General features: G+C 41.2%; 1 protein-coding gene across 1 annotated transcript in view; it reads left to right on the top strand.

Moving 5' to 3' along the window:
* The first annotated feature begins 4,782 nt into the window (after positions 1 to 4,782).
* Positions 4,783 to 25,991, top strand: part of LOC124126410 (taurocyamine kinase-like) — a 39,558-nt gene continuing 18,349 nt past the window's right edge. The window contains exon 1 of the mRNA XM_046489848.2: positions 4,783 to 5,505. Within this exon, the coding sequence (XP_046345804.2) occupies positions 5,352 to 5,505 (154 nt within the window). The 5' untranslated portion in view covers positions 4,783 to 5,351. The remainder of the gene's footprint in view (positions 5,506 to 25,991) is intronic.

Raw genomic sequence — 25,991 nt, forward strand, 5'->3', positions numbered from 1 at the left:
ACCTTATTATAGAGGTACACGTAGGTATATTCTCCCTAATTATAGAGGTACACGTGGGTAAAGTCTACCTAATTATAGAGGTACATGTGGCTATAGTCTACCTAATTATAGAGGTACACGTAGATATAGCCTACCATAATATAGAGGTACACGTGGGTATAGTCTACCTAATTATAGAGGTACACGTGGGTATAGTCTACCTAATTATAGAGGTACACGTAGATATAGCCTACCTTATTATAGAGGTACACGTGGGTATATTCTACCTAATTATAGAGGTACACGTGGGTAGAGTCTACCTAATTATAGAGGTACACGTAGATATAGCCTACAATATTATAGAGGTACACGTAGGTATATGCTACCTAATTATAGAGGTACACGTGGGTATAGTCTACCTTATTATAGAGTTACACGTAGGTGTAGCCTACCTAATTATAGAGATACACGTGGGTATAGTCTACCTAATTATAGAGGTACACGTAGATATAGCCTACCATATTATAGAGGTATACGTGGGTATATGCTACCCAATTATAGAGGTACACGTAGGTATATTCTCCCTAATTATAGAGGTACACGTGGGTATATTCTACCTAATTATATAGGTACACGTGGGTAGAGTCTACCTAATTATAGAGGTACACGTAGATATAGCCTACCATATTATAGAGGTACACGTAGGTATATGCTACCTAATTATAGAGGTACACGTGGGTATAGTCTACCTTATTATAGAGGTACACGTAGGTGTAGCCTACCTAATTATAGAGGTACACGTGGGTATAGTCTACCTAATTATAGAGGTACACGTAGATATAGCCTACCTTATTATAGAGGTACACGTAGGTATAGCCTACCTAATTATAGAGGTACGCGTGGGTATATTCTACCTAATTATAGCTAATATACCTAGTACACGTAGGTTCAAAGCACCCAGGAAACTCGTTTCGAATGTAAAAACTCCAGATCGCAACAATGGTTGTTTCGTGTTTAGTTACTAGGGTAGTATCTGTACGTGTATTAATACTATAAGCATATCTGGTGAGTCAGCTCGTTCAGTAATATACACTATGTATGAAAATGGTTTTGTAATTCCGTTGTATATTATTTCTTCTTCCGTGGTGTGTCCCGAATGCACGAAAACCGCGTGGAAAGAGACTGGGAGGGGTGCACTAAAGGGAGTTAACTCTAGATCCACACATTCAAACAGCTAATGTTCTGGTATTGAATTGTTTAACCTGATGATATTTGTGAAACGTTGGTCTTTATTCCCTGGCCCAAATTATCAAGATGGCTGGCACAATATTTTACATTATATTTTCTTTTGTTGCATTTTGTTTTTTGTAAGGTTATTTGATAACATTATTAACATAGACAGAGTGAGTGAGTGAGTGAGTGATGCTTCTTTCGGCAATACCCATGCAATATCATGGCGGGGAACAAAAAGAATGGGCTTCTGTCATTTCTTTTATTGTTTGTTTGTTTGTTGTTTAACGCCGCACTCAGCAATATTCCAGCTACATGACGGCGGTCTGTATATAATCAAGTCTATATCCAGACCAGACAATCCAGTGATTGACATCATGAGCATCGATCCACGGAATTGTGAGTTAAAGCCGCTTTGAACAGTATTTGGGGGCACGGGTGGCCCAGTCGTCTAAGGCGCCGCGATTCGCTGTGCAGAGTTGCGTCCCTTGGGCACGCCAGAAACCTATGATTGTGGGTTCGAATCCCGGTTCGCCCCGATTATGTTTCTAGGTTTGTCAGCACTATACCCGTGCTCGTGGGTTTCACCGAAGTGGTAAACGTCTGAGACCTGCATCACTTCGGGCTTTCTTCCCACATTAAGCTGACACGCCGCGATATAACTGGAATAATGTTAAAAGCGGAGTTAAACCTAACTCACTCACTCACTCACTTGAACAGTATTTCATTTATGTCAGCTTGATATGGGCGGAAAGTCCGAAGTGATACAGGTGTTGGACGTTCACTAATTTGTGAGACCAACGAGCACGGTCGTGGTGCTGATAAAGCTTGAAATATCATCAGCGCGAACCGGGATTCGAACCTACGACCATAGGTTTTCTTGCACCCTTAGGGACGCGCAGCCAATTTGACAAATTTGACGTCTTGGCCAGCCGTTGCGACCGTAACGAGCTTCGGTTGCAATTTTTCAAGGACAAATTGTCCCACAAATGTTAATATACTAGACTGGAACCAGTCTCCAAAACAGCACAAAAAATCTCTTATGTACCTTCGTCACTAGTGTATTCCGAATGCATTAAAAACTCTTTTTGAAACAACATTTCAGTGTCTATGTTGCAGGTTTTGGGTTTCGTTTGTTTGTATAAATATTTGTTTGTTTGTTTTGTTTATTAGTGTGTTTGTTCGAGGTTATTCCCACATGTATTATATTTGATTATTATAATTTTGTGCCTATGTCAGCATGATTGCTTATTTCCTCCCCTAGATACTGGAATATGATCCTATGACAGATGCCTATAAACATGATTATGTACAAGCACCCACTTAATATGAGCGAATCGAACTTTAGCCTATTAAATGTCAGTGCCACAGTAACAACAACTATAAACAATGATTAATGGGTATGAATATGCATGTACATACTCCCAGAATGATAAGAGTGCATTAGACGGCGCCAAGTTGCACCCACACGTGCAGCGCAGGCCACACAGGGAACCAGGCTGACGTGCAGCCTGTCAGGGTCTGATTTGACCGGTGTGGAACACAGGAGAACTCATTCATGATCACTCGAGTCATTCCGGGACAGGTCACGGAAAGGAGCGAGCGGTGACGAATGGGGGAGCTCAGAATCCCTGAATCTTCGTTTTATGCAAACTGATAACGTATGAAGAGACTTGATTTCGAAATGAATAAAAATATTAAAATGTGAAATGTGTTTTAGTTTCTTGGTAACATGTTAGGCCTGTCGGGGCTAACAATTTAAAGTAAAAACATTAGTGGTTATACATGGCTGTCACCAGCCTCGTTCCTATTTTAACGGTGGGGTGACCATATGGTTAAAGCGTTTGCTCGTCACGCCGAAGGCCCGGGTTCGATTCCCCACATATGTACAACTTTTAACTTTAGGGAACTGAATCGATACGTTAACTATAACGCTGCTTTGACATTCATATATTACTGAGTTTTTGCTTAATGCCGAAGGAAACGTTCAAAGTGATGCAGTTCGAAGACGTTAACTTCATCGGTGAAATCTTGGATTCGAACCTACCACCAGTGCATCCTGCAACGCCTAAGGGAAAAAACTCTGTCTCACGAATCTCGGGCCAGCTTAATGCGTGAAGAAAGACCAAAATAAATAAAGCTTGAATATTGCTGAGTGCGGCGTTAAACAAAAACAAACACTACTTCAGCGAGTCAGCGCAAGATATTCGCCTGTACCACATTTTCATACAATGTACAGTGAATGCGGTAGCTACTTAATGACGGCTTATTGTCTTCCTGAAGTCTAATTGTATTAATTAATTCATTGTTTTTTCACGGTTATTTGTACGGCAATGTAGTCAAGTGAAAGCAAACGATTTAATTATAGATAATCTTATCGGGGTGATTAGGGTCATCGCCATGGTGCTTAATGACGCGGATCTAAGGCGCCGGGATAATCCGACAAATCCAATCAGAGAATGGGCTGTGGCATCAGAAGGATTATCAGCCTTCAGTATGCAAAGAATTTGAAAGTTGTTACTAAAAACAAAATTTATCAAAAACATATTTCTCTTTCTGTCATTTGTTCAAGAAATAATGTTTTTGAAATAACACTTGGAATAAAACGCACCGGGCCTGCAATATTATTTTTGGACAATGATCTTTAAATTATGTCGTGTGGAACAAATATTTAATCATGTTTGAACAATAAATGAAAACGAAACCTTTTTATTGGTTGTGGCGACGTTTCGTGGCTACTTCTTGCGCTTTCATGGAACAATATAGTTGATTTCTGAAAATGATAATCCAATCTATAATTCCCCGGCTCATCTTCAGCTCTAAGTCGCACCTTCACGTCATGAACCCGCGAAGATCCGGGGTAGAATAGATCTTCAGCAGTCCATGCTTGCCGTAAAAGGCGACTATGCTTGTCGTAAGAGGCGACTAACGGGATCGGGTGGTTGACCAGCTGGCTTGGTTGAAGCATGTCATCGATCCAAATTACGTAGATCGATGCTTATGATGTCAATCACTGGATTGTCTGGTCCAGACTCGATTATTTACAGACCGCCGTCATATAGCTGGAATATTGCTGAGTGCGGCGAAAAACAACAAACCAACCAATCTTTGCGTCACGATGCAGTCAGCATACCTTCAATAAACAGTGTTGAGAAATGCTGTAACATTTTATCGTTGTGCTAACTTCGTTTTTAATTTCTACGTTGTATCCGCCGTGGAATAACTAGCCCTTTATAAATATATTGCCGTTAAAGTTATTTGCGGTGCCATGTCACACCCTAAAAAACTACAACTGAAAAGCAATCTCATTTACTTTCATTGAGAAAAAATTGACATATGAAAGAATGCAGCTTATTGTCTTGTTTTATCAACAGCTGTCTATCAAGAATTCGCGATAAGATAACGTTACACAATAATGTCAATGTGTCTTTTCACCATAGAATGACTTATCACAAAGTAAGGCTTTATCTTTATAAAGCAATCTGTGTACACCTGTAAATGTTATATATTTTAACGTTACGTTGCTCCCAGCAGCAACACTCGTGGGAGACGAGGTGGACGGTGACGACGGCGGAATGTTTGATGCATTCGGACGGGGAGAAATATCATAGCGACAAGCCCAATGGTTGCTCGACTCGAGAGGCAGGCATCTATGAGACCCGTAAGGGGAACCAATGGCGACGAATAATACCGACTAATTAGATGGTCGATTGATCGTAAACGAGAACTGCGCGTTCGTTTAATGCGCTTATGTCTAATTCTATGAATGAACATCACATAACTAAACGGGTTATAGAAAACAGATACGGAAGCATGTTTCAACTCGAAAAGTGCCGGAGTTAAGCTCTCTCTCAGCCCTCCTTAAAACCCCGCACGGATCGATTCAGCAGTACGTCTGCTTGCCTCGGCTCAAACACATCGCTGTTACAGTGGCGGTAACTTAACGGGATACATTCGCTCCAAGGATAGCCGCGGAATTTGTTAAATCATTTAGTCGGTTTAGTGCCTGCCGCAGTTAACGTGTATATTCCTTGGAATATTTTTGGAGCAGTGTTTGGAAAAGTACCATAAATTCAAGAAGCAACTTAATAATTTCTTTAAAAGGATCACGTACGTGAAGTATATTGAGCTATCTTGTAAATATGGCCGAGGAACAAGAAGCAATGTTTACCAAACTGTCTGAAGCTGAAAATTGCAACTCTCTTCTTAAGAAACACCTGACGAAAGAGGTGTATGATAAAATCAAGGAAAAGAAAACCAGTCTTGGAGGAACCCTTGCTGACTGCATACGATCAGGTGAGTTTGAACGCAGACGACAACTGTTGCATGGAGCAGACGACAGCGTGATGCATAACTTTGATGCTGTTGCATGCCAAATCGATGTTTAAATGCACCCAAAACGTTTAGAGTGTATTTGTCTCTTGCCCCTTCACACACAAGCAGGACAGGAGTCGATTTCGGTTACAGAAAAATCGTAGGAAGAATGTGTCAATGTTTAGCCAAGCTCTCACGAGCCTCCCAACAAACGCCTTTCGCCTTAACACATTCTGCATAAGATGCCACCGTGTCTCACTATTACGCATCTAAAATTGGATTTGCTAGCTCACGTCGACCTATTTATCAGTTTAATATGTCGTCCTCCCTAGCGGTATTTAGCATATTGTGGTGGTAAATATACTTGTTGTGGAATGGTGTAGGTTTCTGGTATCGGGTGGCCGTTATGGGGCGTGTGAACTGCTGGAATCAATCAATCACACCCTTCCTCCGTGCCGACAGTGGAACAGAGGGCTGTATAAAGTTTCATGTCTCCGTGTCCTATACGTGGTCAAACGTTACGTTTCAAACCCCCGTTGTGTTCAATTATTCATAACACTTGATGCAATAGATGAGTTGGTCTTATAATTGAATAACGTTCTGGTATATCGTACGAACCAGTTAACACCGAAAAATGGTTCTGACGCCAAAGATTTGTTTCTACTGAAAACATACAGATGAGATAGCAATAAGGGTGTGTATTCTATACATAAGTGCTTTGCGTGCGCGTTAACGTGGCGTATGCGTTTTAGTAATGCTAAACTAACCTGATGTTTTATGAATATAACGATGCTTCAAATTCGTAACCAAAAAACATCTTGAGAATACTTTTGGTTTATATCGAAAGGTATAAAGTAATATGGGAGAGATGATGTGAAATTGTGTGTAACGTCGCGTTCAAGATTATTGCACTAATAGAGCCACCGAGACGGTTTTAGTGAAATATAATCAGAAATGCAGCGATGACGATGTTTATCTGAATCTTGGGTTGGGGTTGTGGAAGCACTGGACTTCTTTAAGATACGTTTAAGACATTTAGTTCTATTTAAAGAGAGCTGCGCCATAAACTGAATATCAACTTCTAACGGGGAAGCTACATAGCCTCATGAATATGTGAAATAAGGTCACGTGGAAGACTCGTAAGTTAAAAAACAGCCAAAAAACCAGAGGTCATGCAGAGGAGGACATGGGTTATGGCATTGACCCATATTAACTCGAAATCACTATTCGCAGGTGGTGTTAGATAGCATCATTACTAAGCAACCTGCTTCTGGGAATGAACAGGGGTAAATAAACTGATATATTTTGTAAGTAGTAACGTATACGTGTAATTATGTATATAAATATATATACTGAAGAAAACAAGTTAGGGATCATGAATATTTTTAAAACATTTTTTACTTCAAAAACGTCCCCAAAATATTCATGATCCCTATTTTTTTGGTTCAGAATACATCCAGGTTTTTTATCAGCTCACAATACCGTCTGATAGGGCATTTTCACAATGTCTTCTCGGATATACTATATCATGACATTACTTTAATTACGATATCATTAAGGTGTTCCCGTTCATGCTCTGTCATCCTGTCCGGATACAGTCACAATATTTACTATAGAACGGTATAACATCACGATATTTACTATGTGTAAGATATATTCACGATATTTACTATGGTACGATATAATGATGATTTTTGCTATTGTACGATGCAATCACAATATTCACTCACCGCCTCCTTGGTATAGCGGAAGTACGGGGGTCGATTCCTCGCCGCGTCATACCAAAAGACCCTGCCAGGCGCTAGGCATTTATGGGCTAAAACAAAGGTTGGTCGACTATAAAATCGGCATTAGTCCGGACTAGTACACACACACACACACACACACACACACACACAGTGCATGCACGTTGCTATGCACGTGCAATAATCTTGAACGCGACGTTTAACCCCTTTTCGCCTCACCTCACTTCAAAATAGTCACTATGGTATCGTACAATAACGAAATTCACTATTTATGATATGATCATATCTGTTATTATACCTTTATGGGGTACACACTAACGATATTTATAGTATGATATTATCACGATCTATACTATTGTACGATATCGTCACGATATATACCTTAGTACACTCACGATATTTATGATACGATATTATCACGATATTTACTATTGTACGATTCACGATATATACTATTGTACGATATAATCACGATATATACCTTAATGAGGAACACTCACGACATTTATTATTCGATATTATCACGATAGTTACTATTGTTCGATATAATCACGATATTCACAATATAGGATTTTTCCTATAATACGATATAACCACGATATATACCTTAATGATGTACAATTACGATATTCATTAATATGTGATATTTACAACTGTACGGTACAATTACTATAATTACCTCGATACAGTAATCGCGATATTCACTTTAGAACGATAAAATCACCACATTTGATAACACGGTATAATCGCATATATTTCAAGCACCAATTCTACAACATTACAATCTACTGTTTTCACTATACGACGAAGCCTATGAATGCTTAAAAATGCCATACATTTCTGACATTTTCACTGTCTTAATCCATTTTAATTGATATTAGGTTTGAGCGTACAACTTAATTACGTGTTTTGGTCACTAGTGCAAGTATGCAAATGAACGCCGAAGGCTTAATTAAAGAGTTTTTATAGGTTAGTCACAGAAATAAGCTCGGATGACCCTTATATCACGAGCTTACACCCACGATGTACAGAACCTAGAATTGAAACACTAGCCTGAATGAGCCAAACGTGTACTGGATGATATATGACCCCTATATTGTGATTTTCATTGCTAGAATAAAACGTTGTAATACGATAGCTTGGCGAATGTAAAACGGTGGCATTTGAATGTATATAATTCTTTGTTCATAAATGAACAGTAAGAATTTCCAAAATGAAATTTTATACATGCGTAGTTACGGCGAGAAGGAAAATAAATAGAGGGAGAAAAGAAATGGGAACTAATTATAGAAATCGTTTTGAACGCGCGCCATGGCCTTCGTCCACACAGCACCTCAGTCAAATCGAGGATAAATATCTCCGAGAACACAGTTTATTCGTCTCCGAAGAGTTAAATTAGTTTCTTGGTATCTGTACACTCGACAAACGATTCCCCATATGGCTAGAATACGAGAGGAAGAAGTCTAGTTTACTTAATGTCTTGTGTTACAGATTTGTAACTAACTCGTTGACATGAACACACTCAGCCAGTAGGCTTAGGAGATTGTGATACGTAGAGCAATGCCAATACAATACCTGAACATGTTTAATGAGTTAAAATTTAACGTCGCACTTGCATTATTTTAGCCATATATTATATAGCGGCTGAACATGTGTAGATGCGTGCGCGTGCGTGTGTGTGTGTTTAGAATAGACAGACGGACAGTTTATTCAGTATTTTAGGCTTAGGTGTTTAGAATAGGTCTTCAGCAACACAGGCTTGCCATAAAATGCGACTTTGTTTGTCGTCAGCCTCGCTGACTTGGTTCATGCATGTCATTGTATCCCAACTGCGTGGATCGGTGCTCATGATGTCAATCACTAGATTGTCTGGTCCAGACTCGGTTTTTTTACAGACCGCCGCCATATAGCTGAAATATTGCTGCGTGCAGTGTTAAGCAACAAACATACCAACTCGCGAAGATCGGTATAGAATTGGTCTTCAGCAACCCGTGTTTGTCGTAAGAGCGACTAACGGGATCGGGTGGTCAGGCTCGCTGACTTGGTTGATGCATGTCATCGTATCCCAATTGCGTGGATCGATGCTCATGATGTCAATAAACAAACAAACAAACAAACTGCATAGACATTGGTGTTAGGTATAGTCATGTATACAATAGGACATGGGAGTTTGCAGAGACCGTGAGGAATTCTACAGTTTGTGTTTGGTTCTGGTGTTATAACGAGGGTTTGCCTTATAAAAAGGTGCCGCATACAACGTAAGCCTTCAAGCACATTTAGGTGCGAGTGTAGCCTGTATCAACTGGCGGCATCGACACATAAAACTGCACTCTCGACTTTCAAGTGTTTAACCATGAAGTTGCCGTTGTTCAAACAACACCAGAAGGTGAGATGAATCCTATAATTTAGATATGACGCAAACATTAGTAATTAAGTGCAAACGGTTATGTTAGGAAGGTGTAGCTTAGAGAAACGTTGATTTTCCTGTCGGGAAGGGTAACAGTTGGACAACACAGTCAGTGTGTTAATCGCTTGCGGGTAAACAGTTCGCGACCAACGTTCATTCAATCAACACGTGTTCATTGTTGGATGGAGGAAGAAGGCATGTAGACTATTGCTGTCATCAAGCTTATTTTGACAAAATTGCATGTTATGAGTTTATGGGTGTGCTGTATACATGCATGTCGTCACCGAAGGTATCACGCCCAGGGAAGTCCTCCCTACCACATCCTCTCCCCACAGGGAAACCTTGCCTCACCCCGTATCCTCTCCTCCAAAACCACTCTGTCGTCTTTTCTTGCTTACATAGAACCGCCTCCGTGGTCTAATGGTTGAGCGTCCGCCCCGAGAGCGAAAGATCGGAGGTTCGATCCTCGGCCGCGTCATACCAAAAGACTGCTTGTCGTAAGAGGCGACTAACGGGATCGGATGGTCAGGCTTGCGGACCTGGTTGATGAATGTCATCCTATCCCAATTGCGTGGATCGATGCTCATGACATCAATCACTTGATTGTCTGGTTCAGACCCGATTATTTACAGACCGCCTTCATATAGGTGGAATATTGCTGAGTGCGGCGTTAAACAACAAACAAGTCATACCTAAAGATGTTAAAAAGATGGTACTTGTTGTTACCCTGTCTGGCGCTCGGCATTAAGGGGCTAAAACAAGGAGTGGTCGGCTCGATGTCAGAATACTGTGTCTGAGTGGGGTATTCATGTTAAACTCCGGTATGGTATCTCAGTGAGCTGGCACTATTAATCGGCATCGGTCCGGTTGTGTAAAAGCAGCCACACACACACACACACGCACGCGCACACGTGTATGCACGTAGCTACATAAGTGCAATAATCTTGGACGCGACGTTAAACCCAATTTTACCTCACCTCGGTCAGGGCTGGGCGGAAGTGAACATAAAAGGGTTCAGCGAATGAAACAAAATTAGGACTGAGACAATCTCAAATCAAATCAGATCTCAGTTCTCGCAACCGCTAAGATCTGATTTTAATGAGATCGGGACTGAGACAGTCTATGTTAATTTGAGTTCCTCAGCTCGCCAGTGACTTGGTCAAGGGTCTTTTATATAGCAGAGTCTATGAAGTATTCATGGAAATGCTTTTAGCTGCTTCGGTGCTTGAGGGTACGTCGTGTGATGTATGGCAATATGATTTTATATCACACTCATATCTGACGTGACTCTATTAATAGTGCAGCATCACCAAGATGAAGATAATACACGACTAGACCCTTCTTCGTGGCTGATATATTGCAAAACACCACCCGAGTAAACTATTTTACGGCTTAATTGATTATTTCAAAGTCAAGTGCGTCTTCACATCTGCATGCTATGTGATACAACCGCACCCTTTGACCTTACGCTACATCGCCCTATCTAACCCGTTAAACCGATGTAATTGATATAGGGGTTTATTTTCTTGTGTACCTGAGAGAAGCTATACAAGAGTCAATGGTACCAGTGTTATCGCCCCTACTGATAAACATCCCGCGATCTGTGTAATAGACTGGCATTAGGGCTAGAGGGCGCTGCGACCAGATGTGGAAGCTAACTCGGTTCTCCGTTGTCTCTATTTGACCGATCAATCCTGGGCTTCTACTGTGAGCAGAACACCTGGGTCCACATGCACAAAGATATGTTAGCACTATAGCTGTAGAGTATGTTAAAGTATAGGATTTGCGCTAGTTTTAGCGCTAAGGTCTTTCTTGCAAGTGTGCTCCTTCGTATGGGGTGTAACCTCGCGTTAGAGAGGATTGCTCTTATATAGCGACGCATGTGTGCTTGCGTGTGTGTGTGTGCGTTTGTGTAGTCGTAATGGTGGTGGTATTAGTAGTGGTGGTAGCAGTAGTAGTATGTTGTGGTTGTGGTATTAGTAGTAGTGGTTGTAGTAGTAGTAGTTGTTGTTGTAGTTGTAATGGTGGTGGTAGTGGTAGTAGTATGTAGTGGTGGCTGTAGTAGTAGTAGTGGTGGAAGCAGTAGTAGTAGTAATGGTAGTAGTACTGGTGGTGGTGGTGGTAGTAGTGGTAGTAGTAGTAGTAGTAGTAGTAGTAGTTGTGATAGCAGTATCACTAGTTGTGGTAGAAGTAGTTTTGTTCGTGGTGGTGGTGGTAGTAGTCGGAGTGGGTGTTGGTGTTACAGTCGTATCTGCTGCAGCATCACAAACATGGCATTGTGTGATGCGTGTGTTTCACTACCCATGGGACATTCCATCCTTCTGCACAAAAACAGCCTCTGGAGGCTGCACATAAACACAAAATGCCATACATCTCATCCAACCGGCTCACATAAAGTGAGACATGTAATTACTATATTTTCAATTAGCATTAATCAGACGAATATCGTGGTGTTTTTTCCTCAAATGTATATATTCCACAGATGTGTATGAGAGTTTTAAGGGTCTGCTTCTTGGTTTGGATGTTTTCGTCATTTAATTATCTTAATCCTATGTCGTCATCCCCAAGAGACATCGTTCTTCAACATGGTCACGTGACCATTCACTTGTCATGCGCGGAAATGAAATGGCAAGCTATTCACGAGAACGCACTTTTGACAACGCTGTGGTATATGGTATAAGGCGTTTCACGCCACTGGTGAACTGTTGAAGGAACACAGAGTTTAATTGTCGGCTCGGCCTCCTCTGACGATATTAATTATTGACCGATCACAGTCAACGAGAGTAGGGCTCCCTTTTTTTAAAGGCCGTGTAAAGATCCCCCAACCAAAACGTGTTGACGTCTTACGAACTGGCGTACGTTTTATGCGGTGTATTTGCTTTGGGGTGTTTTGTCTGTATTCTATTTTGAACACGAACAGCCGAAGTCACCTCAGTGTAACTCTGAACTGCCCGACATCGATTCTTGAGTTACACAGAGCATCCATCAGGTTCAACAGCATCCAATATTCTGTTGGCTAACAAGGATCGTCCTGAAGCTGTTGCCGAGATTCAGAAGAACCCAATGCTATGAGGTGACGCTATTGGATTGCATTTTATGACTTCTACCAACCGTTAATATTTAGTTTTCGTATCTCCGAAGTGCATCTCGCGAGAATTGAAACAACATTAATTTTATTCCGTATGCATAATCATAATCAGAGTACATGCTGACAAATCAGCGAGCACGGTTAACTCAGCCTTCTAAGACGAGCAGTTCTCAGTGGAGAGTTATGTCCCCTTGCTGTGTCAGGATCCGCTGATCATGGTTCGAATCCAGATTAGTAGGGAATTTGATCTCTGGTTTGTCAGCACCATACTCTTGCTCGTAGGTTTCACCAAAGAGGGTAACGTCTTTGATTTGTGCACTTTGGCTCCCCAGCCCACCCCCACCCCACATCTGGCTGTCACGCCCCGTGAAGATCAGGGTTAGGATTGGTCTTCAGCAACCAATTCTTGCCGTAAGGGGCGATTAACAGGATCGGGTGGTCAGGCTTGCTGACGTGGTTGATGCATGCCATTGTATCCCAATTACGTAGATCGATGCTCATGATGTCTCTCACTGGGTTGTCTGGTCCAGAGTTGATTATTTATAGGTCGTCGTCATATATCTGAGTGTGTGGTGAATGCAATGTTAAGCAACAAAGAAACAACTCAATCTGACACAATGTGAAATAACTGAAATACTGTTCAAAGTGGCGGGGGTAAATCAAGAGATAAGATACGATTAGAAAAGCCCATATACCTTTCACTAGCTAATTAATGAGGCCATGATTGCTTGACGTGTTAACGAGAGCGTGCAACACGTTAGTACCGCAATTAACATCGATGACTGCAAAGCATTCTGGGTAATGACGCCGGCGCCCGTGCACGTGCACCGTCAGACAAAAACCCGTGTTCGACACACAATTCGCTTCATGACAACCTTCTCGCCCCGTGCTCCACGTGTTGGAACCTGTCATATGCACGATCTCACGTGCAGCATAAATACATATCCGGTGACGAATTCCAATCAGCCGTGGACGAGTCTCGTGAAGAATTCAGAGCTTGTCGGTTGTGACATCTCTTTGATAGGCTTATCGGAGGTCTAGGAAAAAAACGAACATTAACATGAACATCATGTGATGCTGTCATCGTTTTGCCAATGTATCATGCAAGCAGGTCGCCGTTAGAACTGCAACGGCAAATACTGCATTTTCCCAATCAGAATCCCGTTCTGGTACAGCAAACCTTCTCATTATATAGAATCGGATACTTTTCATTCGTTTTCTCGTTCATTGTATACTGGGAAATTAACTTTAATAAGCATCATACAAAACTAATTGTTGTAGGCAATGAAAATTGCAATGTCTGGTCCAGATCTGAAGGTTGTCTGGGCAAATGTGGAATATGCACTCAGTGTATGAATATAATTCATATTCAAGTAACCGCATGTATTAACATTCATTGGCAATACAAAATATATTTTTACGTCCCCGTTATCAAAACCGCAGATACAGTTATATCACTGTTTACGATTACTCATTTTTGTTAAAATGGGGGATGACCTATGATTCAACACTGACCAGAGATAATCATATATACATCATTATCATTATTCCACCGCTGTTTGGAATTAACCGTAAGTAAGGCTATCATTTTTTTCTGCTCATTCCCTTTTTTTCTGTCCAAATCTCGTCCTCTCCGCTGTCAAACCATGTGCCGGTTATTGATTTCCTGGCAACAGGATCAGACCGCATCGCCCTCTGTCGATACTTGGCTTTCGCGGCTGCGTCTAAAATTTGGATTGGCTAATAGTGGCAACGAACGCGGATTGTAACTCAAGCAGATAAATTCACGAGGCGGGAATCAGTGTTTGTTCTTGTCATGTTCACGAGAAACAGAAATAGTGCGCGGTTCGTTTCGGTTGGGGGTTTGCTTTCATATTCACTTAGTTTCAAGGTTAGAACTAAATATAGACCCCGGTTCACCGATTGATCCGGGTTGACATTGCCGGTCACATTATTTAATACATGATTAGTTGGAATGGTTGAGGGAACAATTATGTTCTTATCCTTGTTACGGGTTCAGAAGACGCGGTCATCATTGCGTGACGAATTGGCGAGACTGGTAACGGTGCCAAACGTCCTGCTTCCATAGCACTGCGACTCCAATTGAAGTTAGTTGCACAGATATGGGTTTGCAAAACCTCAGGGGTGTCATCTCAGAAATTCAATTTAGCAGCACTTCATAACCTTTACGTGGAGAGGTTCTGGGCAGGCTCAATGTGTATTCGAGCAGGCCTCCCAAACTGGTCAATAACACCAAGGTGGTTCATCCAATAACAAAATACATGAATCCAACGAATCTTTCAGCAGAACGTTGTCAAATTGTGTCGGTGTGTGCTCGGAATATCAATATAACGTCGTCCTAACCTACTTTTAGTTTTAATCTTACCCATATATATCCACACTGCATAACCTAATATGCTTATTATTATCCCACTTCGTGACAAATAACGACCGAAAGGCCGCAGCAGGGATTGTTGATTTGTGGTTGTAATTCGTTAAAAAGCGGAAATGTATCGATACCTAAATCTCGGCTGTCACATCAACACACTGTCGTGCCAAATTATTGAACAATACCCCAATAGTCTGTATATGTGTTCTGAGGTCTAAACACCCCTCGATGCCAACACTCGCATGTCAGGAAATATGGGCTGACAATACAAGACGACTCTGGCTGGTCGATGAGGTGTTTTTTGGCCATTCGGCCTGCATCAGGTCACCATGTACTTGCGTTATCTTTCGCCAAATCTATTTTCCCTGTTACAAATCACATTAGCTTTGGCCAATGCATGCTTTTAGAAGAAGAGCTCTTCTCTCTTGAACAAAATGAGGTCATGCGGTCAGTGTTGCAGTGTGGTTTTACTCCAAAACCGTATTGGAATAATTTCTGGCACGCCGACTGTGTGTGATCTCTCTATATAATACCACTCTCACAGCGATTATACACTTGAAAATTGAATTTGACCAAAACATTACAAACGTTTATGAAAACGCTACTAGGCTGAAAGTAGTCGCCGAAACACTGCAGACTTAAGGTCCAAAACACAACTATGATACTCACACCCATCACCCTATAACTTCTTCGGCGGATGCGACTTATCGGCGGAGTCATTTAAGAGGAGACAAGACCAATTCGCAGATCGTGTTGGGTTAGAATAGATCATTAAAAGAGACTTAGGCATAAAATGTTTCGAAGCAGCATTACGTCTATGACAGTTTAGCATATACCAGAACCATTTCTGAGCTTTTAATAATAACGTGACGATATATACAATCAAGTTTTTACTTTAGTGCACATTTCATTACTTTCGTTCTAATTTTGTTTGTTTCTTGTTTAACGCCGCACTCAGCAATATTTCAGCTATGTGACAACAGTCGGTAAATAATCGAGTCTTGACCAGACAGTCCAGTGATTGACATCATGAGCATCGATCCACGCAATTGGGACACGATGACATGCTTCAACCAAGTCACCGAGCTTGACCACCCGATCCCATTAGTCGCCTCTTACGACAAGCATAGTCGCCTTATACGGCAAGCATGGGTTGCTGAAGACCTATTCTACCCTGGATCTTCATTAATTTATCAGAATATCACCTGGTTGTAGTTTTAAGGACAACTGCGGTCAGCTGACCTACTCGAATAGGTAAAATGATAAAATGAATGGTTTCACCCATCTTCTGATACAGTTATATACTGATTCTATCAAACGTTGGTTTGTTTCTTCCATTAAGTGAGTGAATGTTGTCGTTCGCCGCAGTCAGCATTATTACAGCATCATAACGGTATTATGTAAGCAATCAAGTCACGGCCACCCTATCTGACAGCCAGGCAAATATTCACACTCACATCTGCTCATACAACCAGTATGCAGTAGCAGAGACCTATTGTGACCCGGATCCTTGTTCCAGGCTTCATCTGTGTCTCTGCTGATATCTCGCATGATATCCCTATCTGTGTCTCTGCTGATATCTCGCACGATATCCCTATCTGTGTCTCTGCTGATATCTCGCATGATATCCCTATCTGTGTCTCTGCTGATATCTCGCATGATTTCCCTATCTGTGTCTCTGCTGATGTCTCGCATGATATCCCTATCTGTGTCTCTGCTCATATCTCGCACGATATCCCTATCTGTCTCTGCTGATATCTCGCATGATATCCCTATCTGTGTCTCTGCTGATATCTCGCATGATTTCCCTATCTGTGTCTCTGCTGATATCCCTATCTGTGTCTCTGCTGATATATCGCATGATATCCCTATCTGTGTCTCTGCTGATATCTGGCATGATATCCCTATCTGTGTCTCTGCTGATATCTCGCATGATATCCCTATCTGTGTCTCTGCTGATATCTCGCATGATATCCCTATCTGTGTCTCTGCTGATATCTCGCATGATATCCCTATCTGTGTCTCTGCTGATATCTCGCATGATTTCCCTATCTGTGTCTCTGCTGAAATCTCGCATGATATCCCTATCTGTGTCTCTGCTGATATCTCGCATGATTTCCCTATCTGTGTCTCTGCTGATATCCCTATCTGTGTCTCTGCTGATATATCGCATGATATCCCTATCTGTGTCTCTGCTGATATCTCGCATGATATCCCTATCTGTGTCTCTGCTGATATCTCGCATGATATCCCTATCTGTGTCTCTGCTGATATCTCGCATGATATCCCTATCTGTGTCTCTGCTGATATCTCGCATGATTTCCCCATCTGTGTCTCTGCTGATATCTCGCATGATATCCCTATCTGTGTCTCTGCTGATATCTCGCATGATATCCCTATCTGTGTCTCTGCTGATATCTCGCATGATATCCCTATCTGTGTCTCTGCTGATATCTGGCATGATATCCCTATCTGTGTCTCTGCTAATATCTCGCATGATATCCCTATCTGTGTCTCTGCTGATATCTCGCATGATATCCCTATCTGTGTCTCTGCTGATATCTCGCATGATATCCCTATCTGTGTCTCTGCTGATATCTGGCATGATATCCCTATCTGTGTATCTGCTGATATCTGGCATGATATCCCTATCTGTGTCTCTGCTGATATCTGGCATGATATCCCTATCTGTGTCTCTGCTGATATCTCGTATGATATCCCTATCTGTGTCTCTTATCATTTTTTTCTCGGGGATCGGGTAGCCTAGTGGTTAAAGCGTTTGCTCGTTACACCGAAGACCCGGGTTCGATTCCCTTGCATGGCTGCAATGTGTGAAGCCCATTTCTGGTGTCGCCCGCAGATATTGCTGGAATATTGCTAAAATCGGCGTAAAACCAAACTCACTCACTCAGTCATCATTTCTCTCACGATGTCTCCCATCATAGCTCAACCAAAGTTATAAACACATAAAATAATACTGATTAGTTATGACATCTCCCCATATGAATAAATCCTCTTGCTTTGTATTTGACCACCCGTGAAGATCCGGCGTAGAATAGGTCTTCAGCAACCCATGCTTGCCGTAAAATTCGACTATGCTGGACGTAAAAGGCGACTAACGGGATCGGGTGGTCAGGCTCGCTGACTTGGTTGATGGATGTCATCGATCCCAATTGATGTCAATCACTGGATTGTCTGGTCCAGACTCGATTATTTACAGACCGCCGTCATATAGCTGGAATATTGCTGAGAGCGGTTTTAAACGGCAAACAACCAAACTTAGCATTTGAAGAACGAAAGTTTTGAAATTTGCACTCGAAATGTAAACTTGATTGTTTATATCTGCACATTATTAGGTCGGCCATGCTCAGAAATGGTTCTGGTATATGCGTGGATCGATGCTCATGATGTCAACCACTGGATTGTCTGGTCCACACTCGATTATTTACAGACCGCTGTCATATAGATGGAATATTGCTGAGAGCAGCGTTAAACAACAAACAAACAGTCATCATTTCTCTTACGATGCCTCCAATCATAGCTCAACCAAAGTTATAGAAACATAAAATAATACTGATTAGTTATGACATCTCCCCATATGAATAAATCCCCTTCCTTTGTAATGGACGCTCAGACTATGTAATATTATGAAAGCGAGTGTTGCCAAGACTATGGCCTAAATTTATACGAGATGAACATGAATACTTACATCTCCACGACTTTGCCACCAGTCACCTGAGACACCCTGTCTGCTAGAGATAATATCCTTTATCATGTAACCTAATCGTGGACACCTCTTGTCATACGCCTACTCAAGGCCATTCAATTCAGACGTTCGGTCTTAGGCTGATCTAATGATGTATTTGTTAATAGTGAGTTAGAAAGTTGAATTTTACGCCGTTTCTTGTTTTTTGTAAGCCGTCACGGCAGGGAAAGCCACGGGGTTTCCTGAATTGCATCCATGTGGGGAATCGAAAAGTATTCTTTCTGCGTGACTAACCAACGCTTTAACCACCAGACCTACCATCGCCCCGTATTTGTTAACCAATATTTGGATACACTATGGAGCTTCGAACTTCTGCATGTGAACGTTTGGGGAAAACACGGGGGACAACAAAATATAAATGTTGCAATGGCTATGAAAAAGTTCCACTTTGAATCCAAATTCAACCAAATTATGATTCTTGGTTTGTCAGCACCATATCCAGCCTTAGATATTCGCGCTTGTCCGCTCGCCCGAGACTATTAAATTGTGCTGAGGGCAAGTGAAAATCCAATAATTGTAGTCCTTATTGAGTAGTATACAATGTTTCAATTTTGCTGCAAACTGGGCCTGAATGAAGTTTATTGTCTCGTTCAATCAGGACTACCTACAGACTGCGAGGACGAGTGAAATAAGGTTTAAACTAGTCCTATGGATTAGTCTTGAAAAAAATAATAATTATAAGGCTGCTATCCACGACTAATTGCCTTTACTCCCCAAATGAGTGAGTGGGTTATTGTGTTACGCCGATTTTAGAAATAATCCGTCATCGTACCTACATTTGGACTTGAACCCGGTCAGTTTTGGCGTGGCCTGTCAACACTAACTCGACTACACCGCCGCCCCTCATAGCAGAAATGATGTTTTAAGCGGCAGTAAACCCATCATCCCTCCCTCACTCACTGTCTCTAGTAATTGCCACCTGACATCAAAGGGCAACTGTGGCTCCCGGCAAGTTAGCGCATTATCAGGAGCCGCATTTGCAAACAACTCCGCCGTATACCCATTCTCTGCAACAGGATTTACTGCCACGAACAACAAGCCTCGCCTTCAACAGCTTGAAGACTAGCAAGACCTTAACGGCCGCTGTTAAAGTCATTCCAATGCCTCGTAATTTCGTGGATTGGTATTTTTGCCATGGTAGAGGTAAATTCTACGACGATATGATCAGACAGTCTTCATCAGAAACCTGCCTATGCAGAACGCACACCAGTTAGTATTTGAGTCTGGTTGCTTCCTTTTTGTATACGAGTCACAGGGTTTGTCTGTCTGCTACAGTTCCCACGTCCTGTTAAGTTAAAAACTGGGGGGATGTATATTTCACTGTTGGTCGTTTGTCACAAATATATAGATATATGGCAAGTACAAAACTACAAGAACGTTTACGTGAGTAGGTTTAGTTTGTTTTATTGAAACATGACACTTCTGACTTTGGTGCCAGTAGAGCAAGGTGAAACTGATGGTAAATTGTATCCCGTGGGATAGCAAATGTTCTGTGCGCGTTTTTTATACAGCGTCGCGACAAAACGCTCGCTCCCCTTGTCTACATTTTTTTCGGCATTTTTTTAAAACTATGTTAACGGTGTAGTAACTGTATGAGTTTAGGTTTCTCGCAACGTTTTACACGAGGTAGAATTCATGACACTGTTACAGACACGAAACTGTCTTATACAGTGCCTTAAAATGAATTTACGTGGGGTTTTAGATCATGATATCTTTGTTAGCCAACTCTTATTGCAGACAGTCTATCACACCTCTAAACAAACAGTGTTTGTCGTCGCTAGGCAACAACACAATATTTATTTTACCAAAGTGGTATTTCATGGTAAAACATTAAAATGTCTTAGAGAATGGGCCATCTCTCCAAGGGTCACGTGGTCTGCGCAGCGCTTCCGGCTTTCGCTGAGTAAGACTAACTGAAGCCTCATCTACCTCCACCACCACCCAATACCCCAGCACTCAATGGAATGCTTAGACGTAGCAAATACAGTCAATAAATAAACTTGCACTATGGTTACAATACAAAAATATGCTGAAAATGGCATTTTTCGTTTATCGTGCAAGAACTAGCTTTTCCCTATCAGAAATTGCCTAATCATTCCAGTTCAAATGCACAGGGGCAGGTGAAGCTTATGGTTCCATATCTTCTACTGCAACATAAACATAAATTTATCTTCCAAACTATTTTTCAACATTATAATATTTGATTTATAAACATTTTCATTTACAAAAACCTTAAATAACATGAAAAATATTTATAAAAATATATAGGTGAAATTATGTGGCAACATCTTTTAAACAGCTACAGTTTAGATCATAAAACTAAGATGAAAGAAAGAGCCAGGCTATAAATACTACTATCCACATGACTTATAAAGATGAGAAATTAAGCAGGTGTCGCTGACCTGGCCACTGCGGTAGATTGAGTATTGCTCTCTTCAGCGTCTAAATGAATACTTCAACAGGTGAAGCGCCTATTAAACCTCTCTGACGTAGTGTGGAGCTGGGATTGCCGTAAACGTTGCACATAGCTTCTAAATCGATGGCTCCGTTCTTGTGAAGAATAAGGTATTTTACTTGAAGCGTCAGGTCAGAAATACCGGCAACCTGAAGTACCTCAACCCCTCTTGTGCGATGGTTTAGTTAATTTCGCTTGATGGCGTGTGGTATTGAGGTCGTATGCCGAGCAATAAAACGTCGAGTTCCTATCGCGAAACGTCATAAAATGAAAAGTAATACAAAACACGCTCTTCGGCATCAGGGACATAGGGCTTTTAAGGCTAACCATTTCTACAATAGAAACAATTTGCGTTAGTGACAGTGGCAATATATGTGAACATCTTTACACTATAAACACATGATTAGTTTTACTGTCACGTATAAACATAGATTACGTTTATTGTCACGTGTGGAGATGATAGATTAACTGTCTCGTATAAACATATGACTAACTGTCACATATAAATATAGCAGTTAAATGTCACGTATAAACATATGATTAGTTTATTGTCACGTATAAACACGACTGTCACGTAGAAATATGATTAGTTTATTGTCACCTTTAAATATAGGATTAGTTAAATGTCACGTATAAACATATGACTGAAACTGCCACGTGTAAACACATGATTAGTTTATTGTCACGTATAAACACGACTGTCACGTAGAAATATGATTTATTTAGTTTATTGTCACCTGTAAATAAAGGATTAGTTAAATGTCACGTATAAACATATGACTGAAACTGCCATGTATAAATATATGATTAGTTTATTGTCACCTGTAAATATAGGATTAGTTAAATGTCACGTATAGCATAAACGTTGATTTGTGCCGTGTCGTTGAGGTGCTACTGGGTAGCTTTGTTGTTGCATCGTTCGCTCATCACCACATACACCAGTATTCGATTCCCCACTTCTGAAGATTATTACTAATACCCCCGCCGTGATATTGTGAAATCTTAAAAGCGGCGTAAAATTATTCTCAATCACTCGCTCTTCTCTGGACTACATGCACGGCTGGCAAATATTTAGCAGAAATGTGACATTGATTTATATTTTTTGTCGAAACACATTATTTTCAACAAGTCGATACTATTGATAACGGAATCAAAAATTGTTTGATTATGAACCTGTACAAGATGCGCTGGATGAAACCAAGACAACTGCGATCGCCTCTCCAGCCATTAATATGTGTTATTGTTCGTGGTAGGGAGAACAGTACATGAAATGGCATGTCTTAGCGTGCATGGCGCCTCAGAAGAAACTGACATACCTAGTTGTCGTCTGCAGATGTGACCTTGATATCCTCCCCAAGGCCACAGCCAAGAAGACCTGAGAACATGTGACTCACCCACGGTGTTTCTGCTGCAATTATGTGAATATTTCAAGGTTTCATGCCCCCCTGTCTATATATTAGGATTAGATGGATCTCTGTATCATTGAATAATCACCATCAGTTGTTAATCATCTCTATGACATGAGATCGGCCATTTTAGCTTTTTTTTCCAAAACGCAGCTGATTCATCGCTTGTCTATGGTTAAACACAGACGAGACTAGCTGATAGAGGAGGGCACTCTAATCTCCATACAACATCGAGAGGCACTTTCATTTTTGAGGCGAAATCTTCCAGCAAATGACATGGATGGTGCTGTGTACCTTGATATATACAAGACGGTAGGGTAGCCGATTGGTTAATGTGTTGGTTTGTCATACGAAGACCGCCATGAGTGCAATGTATGCAGCCACTTCTTGGTGTCCCCCATGTGTGTTATTACTGGAATATTGTTAAAAGTGGTGTAAACCTCTACTCACTCACTCATTCACTCATAGGTTTGTTGTTTAACGCCGCACTCAGCACTATTCCAGCTATATGACAGCTGTCTGTAAATAATCGAATCTGGACCAGACAATCCAGTGATTAATATCATGGGCAGCGATCCACACGATTGGGATACGATGACATGCATCAACCAAGTCAGCGAGCCTGAACACCCGATCCCGTTAGTCGACTTTTACGACATGCATAGTCACCTTTTACGGCAAGCATGGGTTGCTGCTGAAGACCTATATTCTACCCCGGAATCTTCACGGGTCTCACTCATAGGTAGCAGCAGTTGACTGGGTCGATACCAAAAGACTTTAGTAAATGGTATATAAGTGCAATAATCACCTTGGCCGTTGACAACGACTGGCTAAGGGACGATCACAAAACATCTGAACTACCAGACCTATTTATGGCAACTCTTGAAGTTGATAGAAGCGCAGAACTAAAATAGCATAGATTCTGTGGGAGTCCCGGTTTCTTCTATTCGAGTTTCGTTTGTTTATCGGATTCAATGACTCGGGAGGTATTAACAATATGATATGTTAGTTGTACGTAGCGCGGATTAATATTCAATAAGTCCGGCGATATTACATCAGTTTAAGGGTGAAAGAAGCCGACTGCATCGTGTGTGCTTAGTCCACTCATAGGATGTGATTTAAGGCTATTGAACCGACACCAACTTCTTTGTTCAACATACGCAAATAATGTATGACTTTGATCCTTGGAGCCCAGAGGTTATTGAACCCTCTCTTTCAGTTAAGTAGCTCAGTGGGCTAGCACTATAAAACCGGCATTAGTTCGGACCAGTACAAGCAGACACACACGTGCATGCACGGCGATATAATAATCTGTAAGTGCAATACTCTTGAACGCGACATTAACCCTACATTCACCTCACCTTTTCAGTTAATGTACCATTATGTATTACAGACTAGTCTTCCCTGGACGTTGGAGTAATTAAAAAATTTTATTCAATTTAATTATTTAACCCAATATGATTTTACTTTACTTCTTATTTCTTTGGATTTTCGTTAAAACTTATATTTAAAGAATTGGGTTGTTTTGTAGAATGTGGAACCTAAATCATTCCTGAAAACCGTTTATCTTGCTTTCTGTCTCTTGGCATATTGTCCTAAATCCGTAAAACAAGCAATTCAAGATTGGTTTGGCCGAAGAAAAGACGTTGTTTTCAACTGTAGCATCGCCAACATAAAGTTTCATTACATGTGTATATATGTTCGAGTACAAGAATCTGTCTACGTCAGCAAGGAAAATAATATCCACACCGGGGTTTGTGATATCTGGGTGAAAGTATGGTGGTTTTAACGAGGTGTCGACTGCGCTCCTCTCACCGCTGATGCAAACACATAGGCATGCAAGGTGAAGGCCGCTGTCTCCACGTTGTATGCCGTAACTTTAGAACTTGGATAGATTTCAGTCTTTATTTTGCAGCGGATGAACTTGTAAAAAACCATGACTTTATGACCCGGGCGGTGCGCGTACATCATTGCAATAATATTCCCGAAAGTACGTCCAAGCCATCACGGTTTGGATGCGTTTCAAGAGTTTTTATTTTGTTGTCAGGTTTGTGTATAAACAGCCGAGACTTAATCATGTTTACAATGTGTGTGAGTTGTCGAGAGAAAGTAGATGCTCGAAACTGCATAAAAATGTAAAGCTAAATAACATAACTGTTGTCAAGGATGTTTGTTGTAAATATATTAATTATTGTCCTAATGAATACAGGGAAGTAAGTGGACGTAGCTAAAGTCAGTTTCTTATATTATATTACCCATAAGGGTGTGAAGACAGGGGAAATTAGCTATAGATAATCTTAATGAACATTGTTTTTTTTGCTTCATGCTGACCAGCTTGTCAGGCCCACAATCAATGTGACGTATTAGCGCACTGGCGCAAATATTTGAAGATGACGTCCTCCATTGTTCGTGACGTCTTAGACGGCTTTATGTGACGTCGTTTCAACAATAGACTAATGTGAGTTTATGTCTCTTGGCGGTTGGGTAGCCTAGTGGTTATATCTTCCCGAGGCAAGAGAGTTAACTTACTATAAAAGTCTGAAAACTGGACTTTAACAGTCATTAAACTCCTGTGCTTTGGGAAGATGAGTGGTTATTGCGTTCGAATATGATATTTTAGTTGTACGTAGGGCGGATTAATATTCAATAAGTCCGGCGATATTACATCAATTTCAGGGTGAAAGAAGTCGACTGCAGCGTGTGTGCTTAGTCCACTCATAGGATGTGATTTAAGGCTATTGAACCGACACCAACTTCTTGTTCAACATACGTAAATAAAGTAGCATGACTTTGATCATTGGCACCCAGAGGTTATTGAACCCTCTCTTTCAGTTAAGTAGCTCAGTGGGCTAGCACTATAAAACCGGCATTAGTTCGGACCAGTACAAGCAGACACACACGTGCATGCACGGCGATATAATAATCTGTAAGTGCAATACTCTTGAACGCGACATTATCGTCACGCCGAAGAAACGGGTTTGATTCCGAACATGGGTGATATTGCTTGAATATTGGTAAAAGCGTCGTAAAACCATACTCACTCACTCGCTCATGTCTCAACTTAGGACATCTACAATAATAGACAATGGATATGCAGCGATGTCATTGTAATATCCATACCAATTTATAACGTCAACACCTTTCCCCATCATAATCCCCCTCCCACCACCACCCACCACGCGCGTGTATCTACACAGACAACACTCTCTATT

The sequence above is a fragment of the Haliotis rufescens genome, unplaced genomic scaffold, assembly GCF_023055435.1.
Source record: "Haliotis rufescens isolate VD_foot unplaced genomic scaffold, xgHalRufe1.0.p SCAF_5, whole genome shotgun sequence".
Taxonomy (NCBI): Eukaryota; Metazoa; Mollusca; class Gastropoda; order Lepetellida; family Haliotidae; genus Haliotis; species Haliotis rufescens.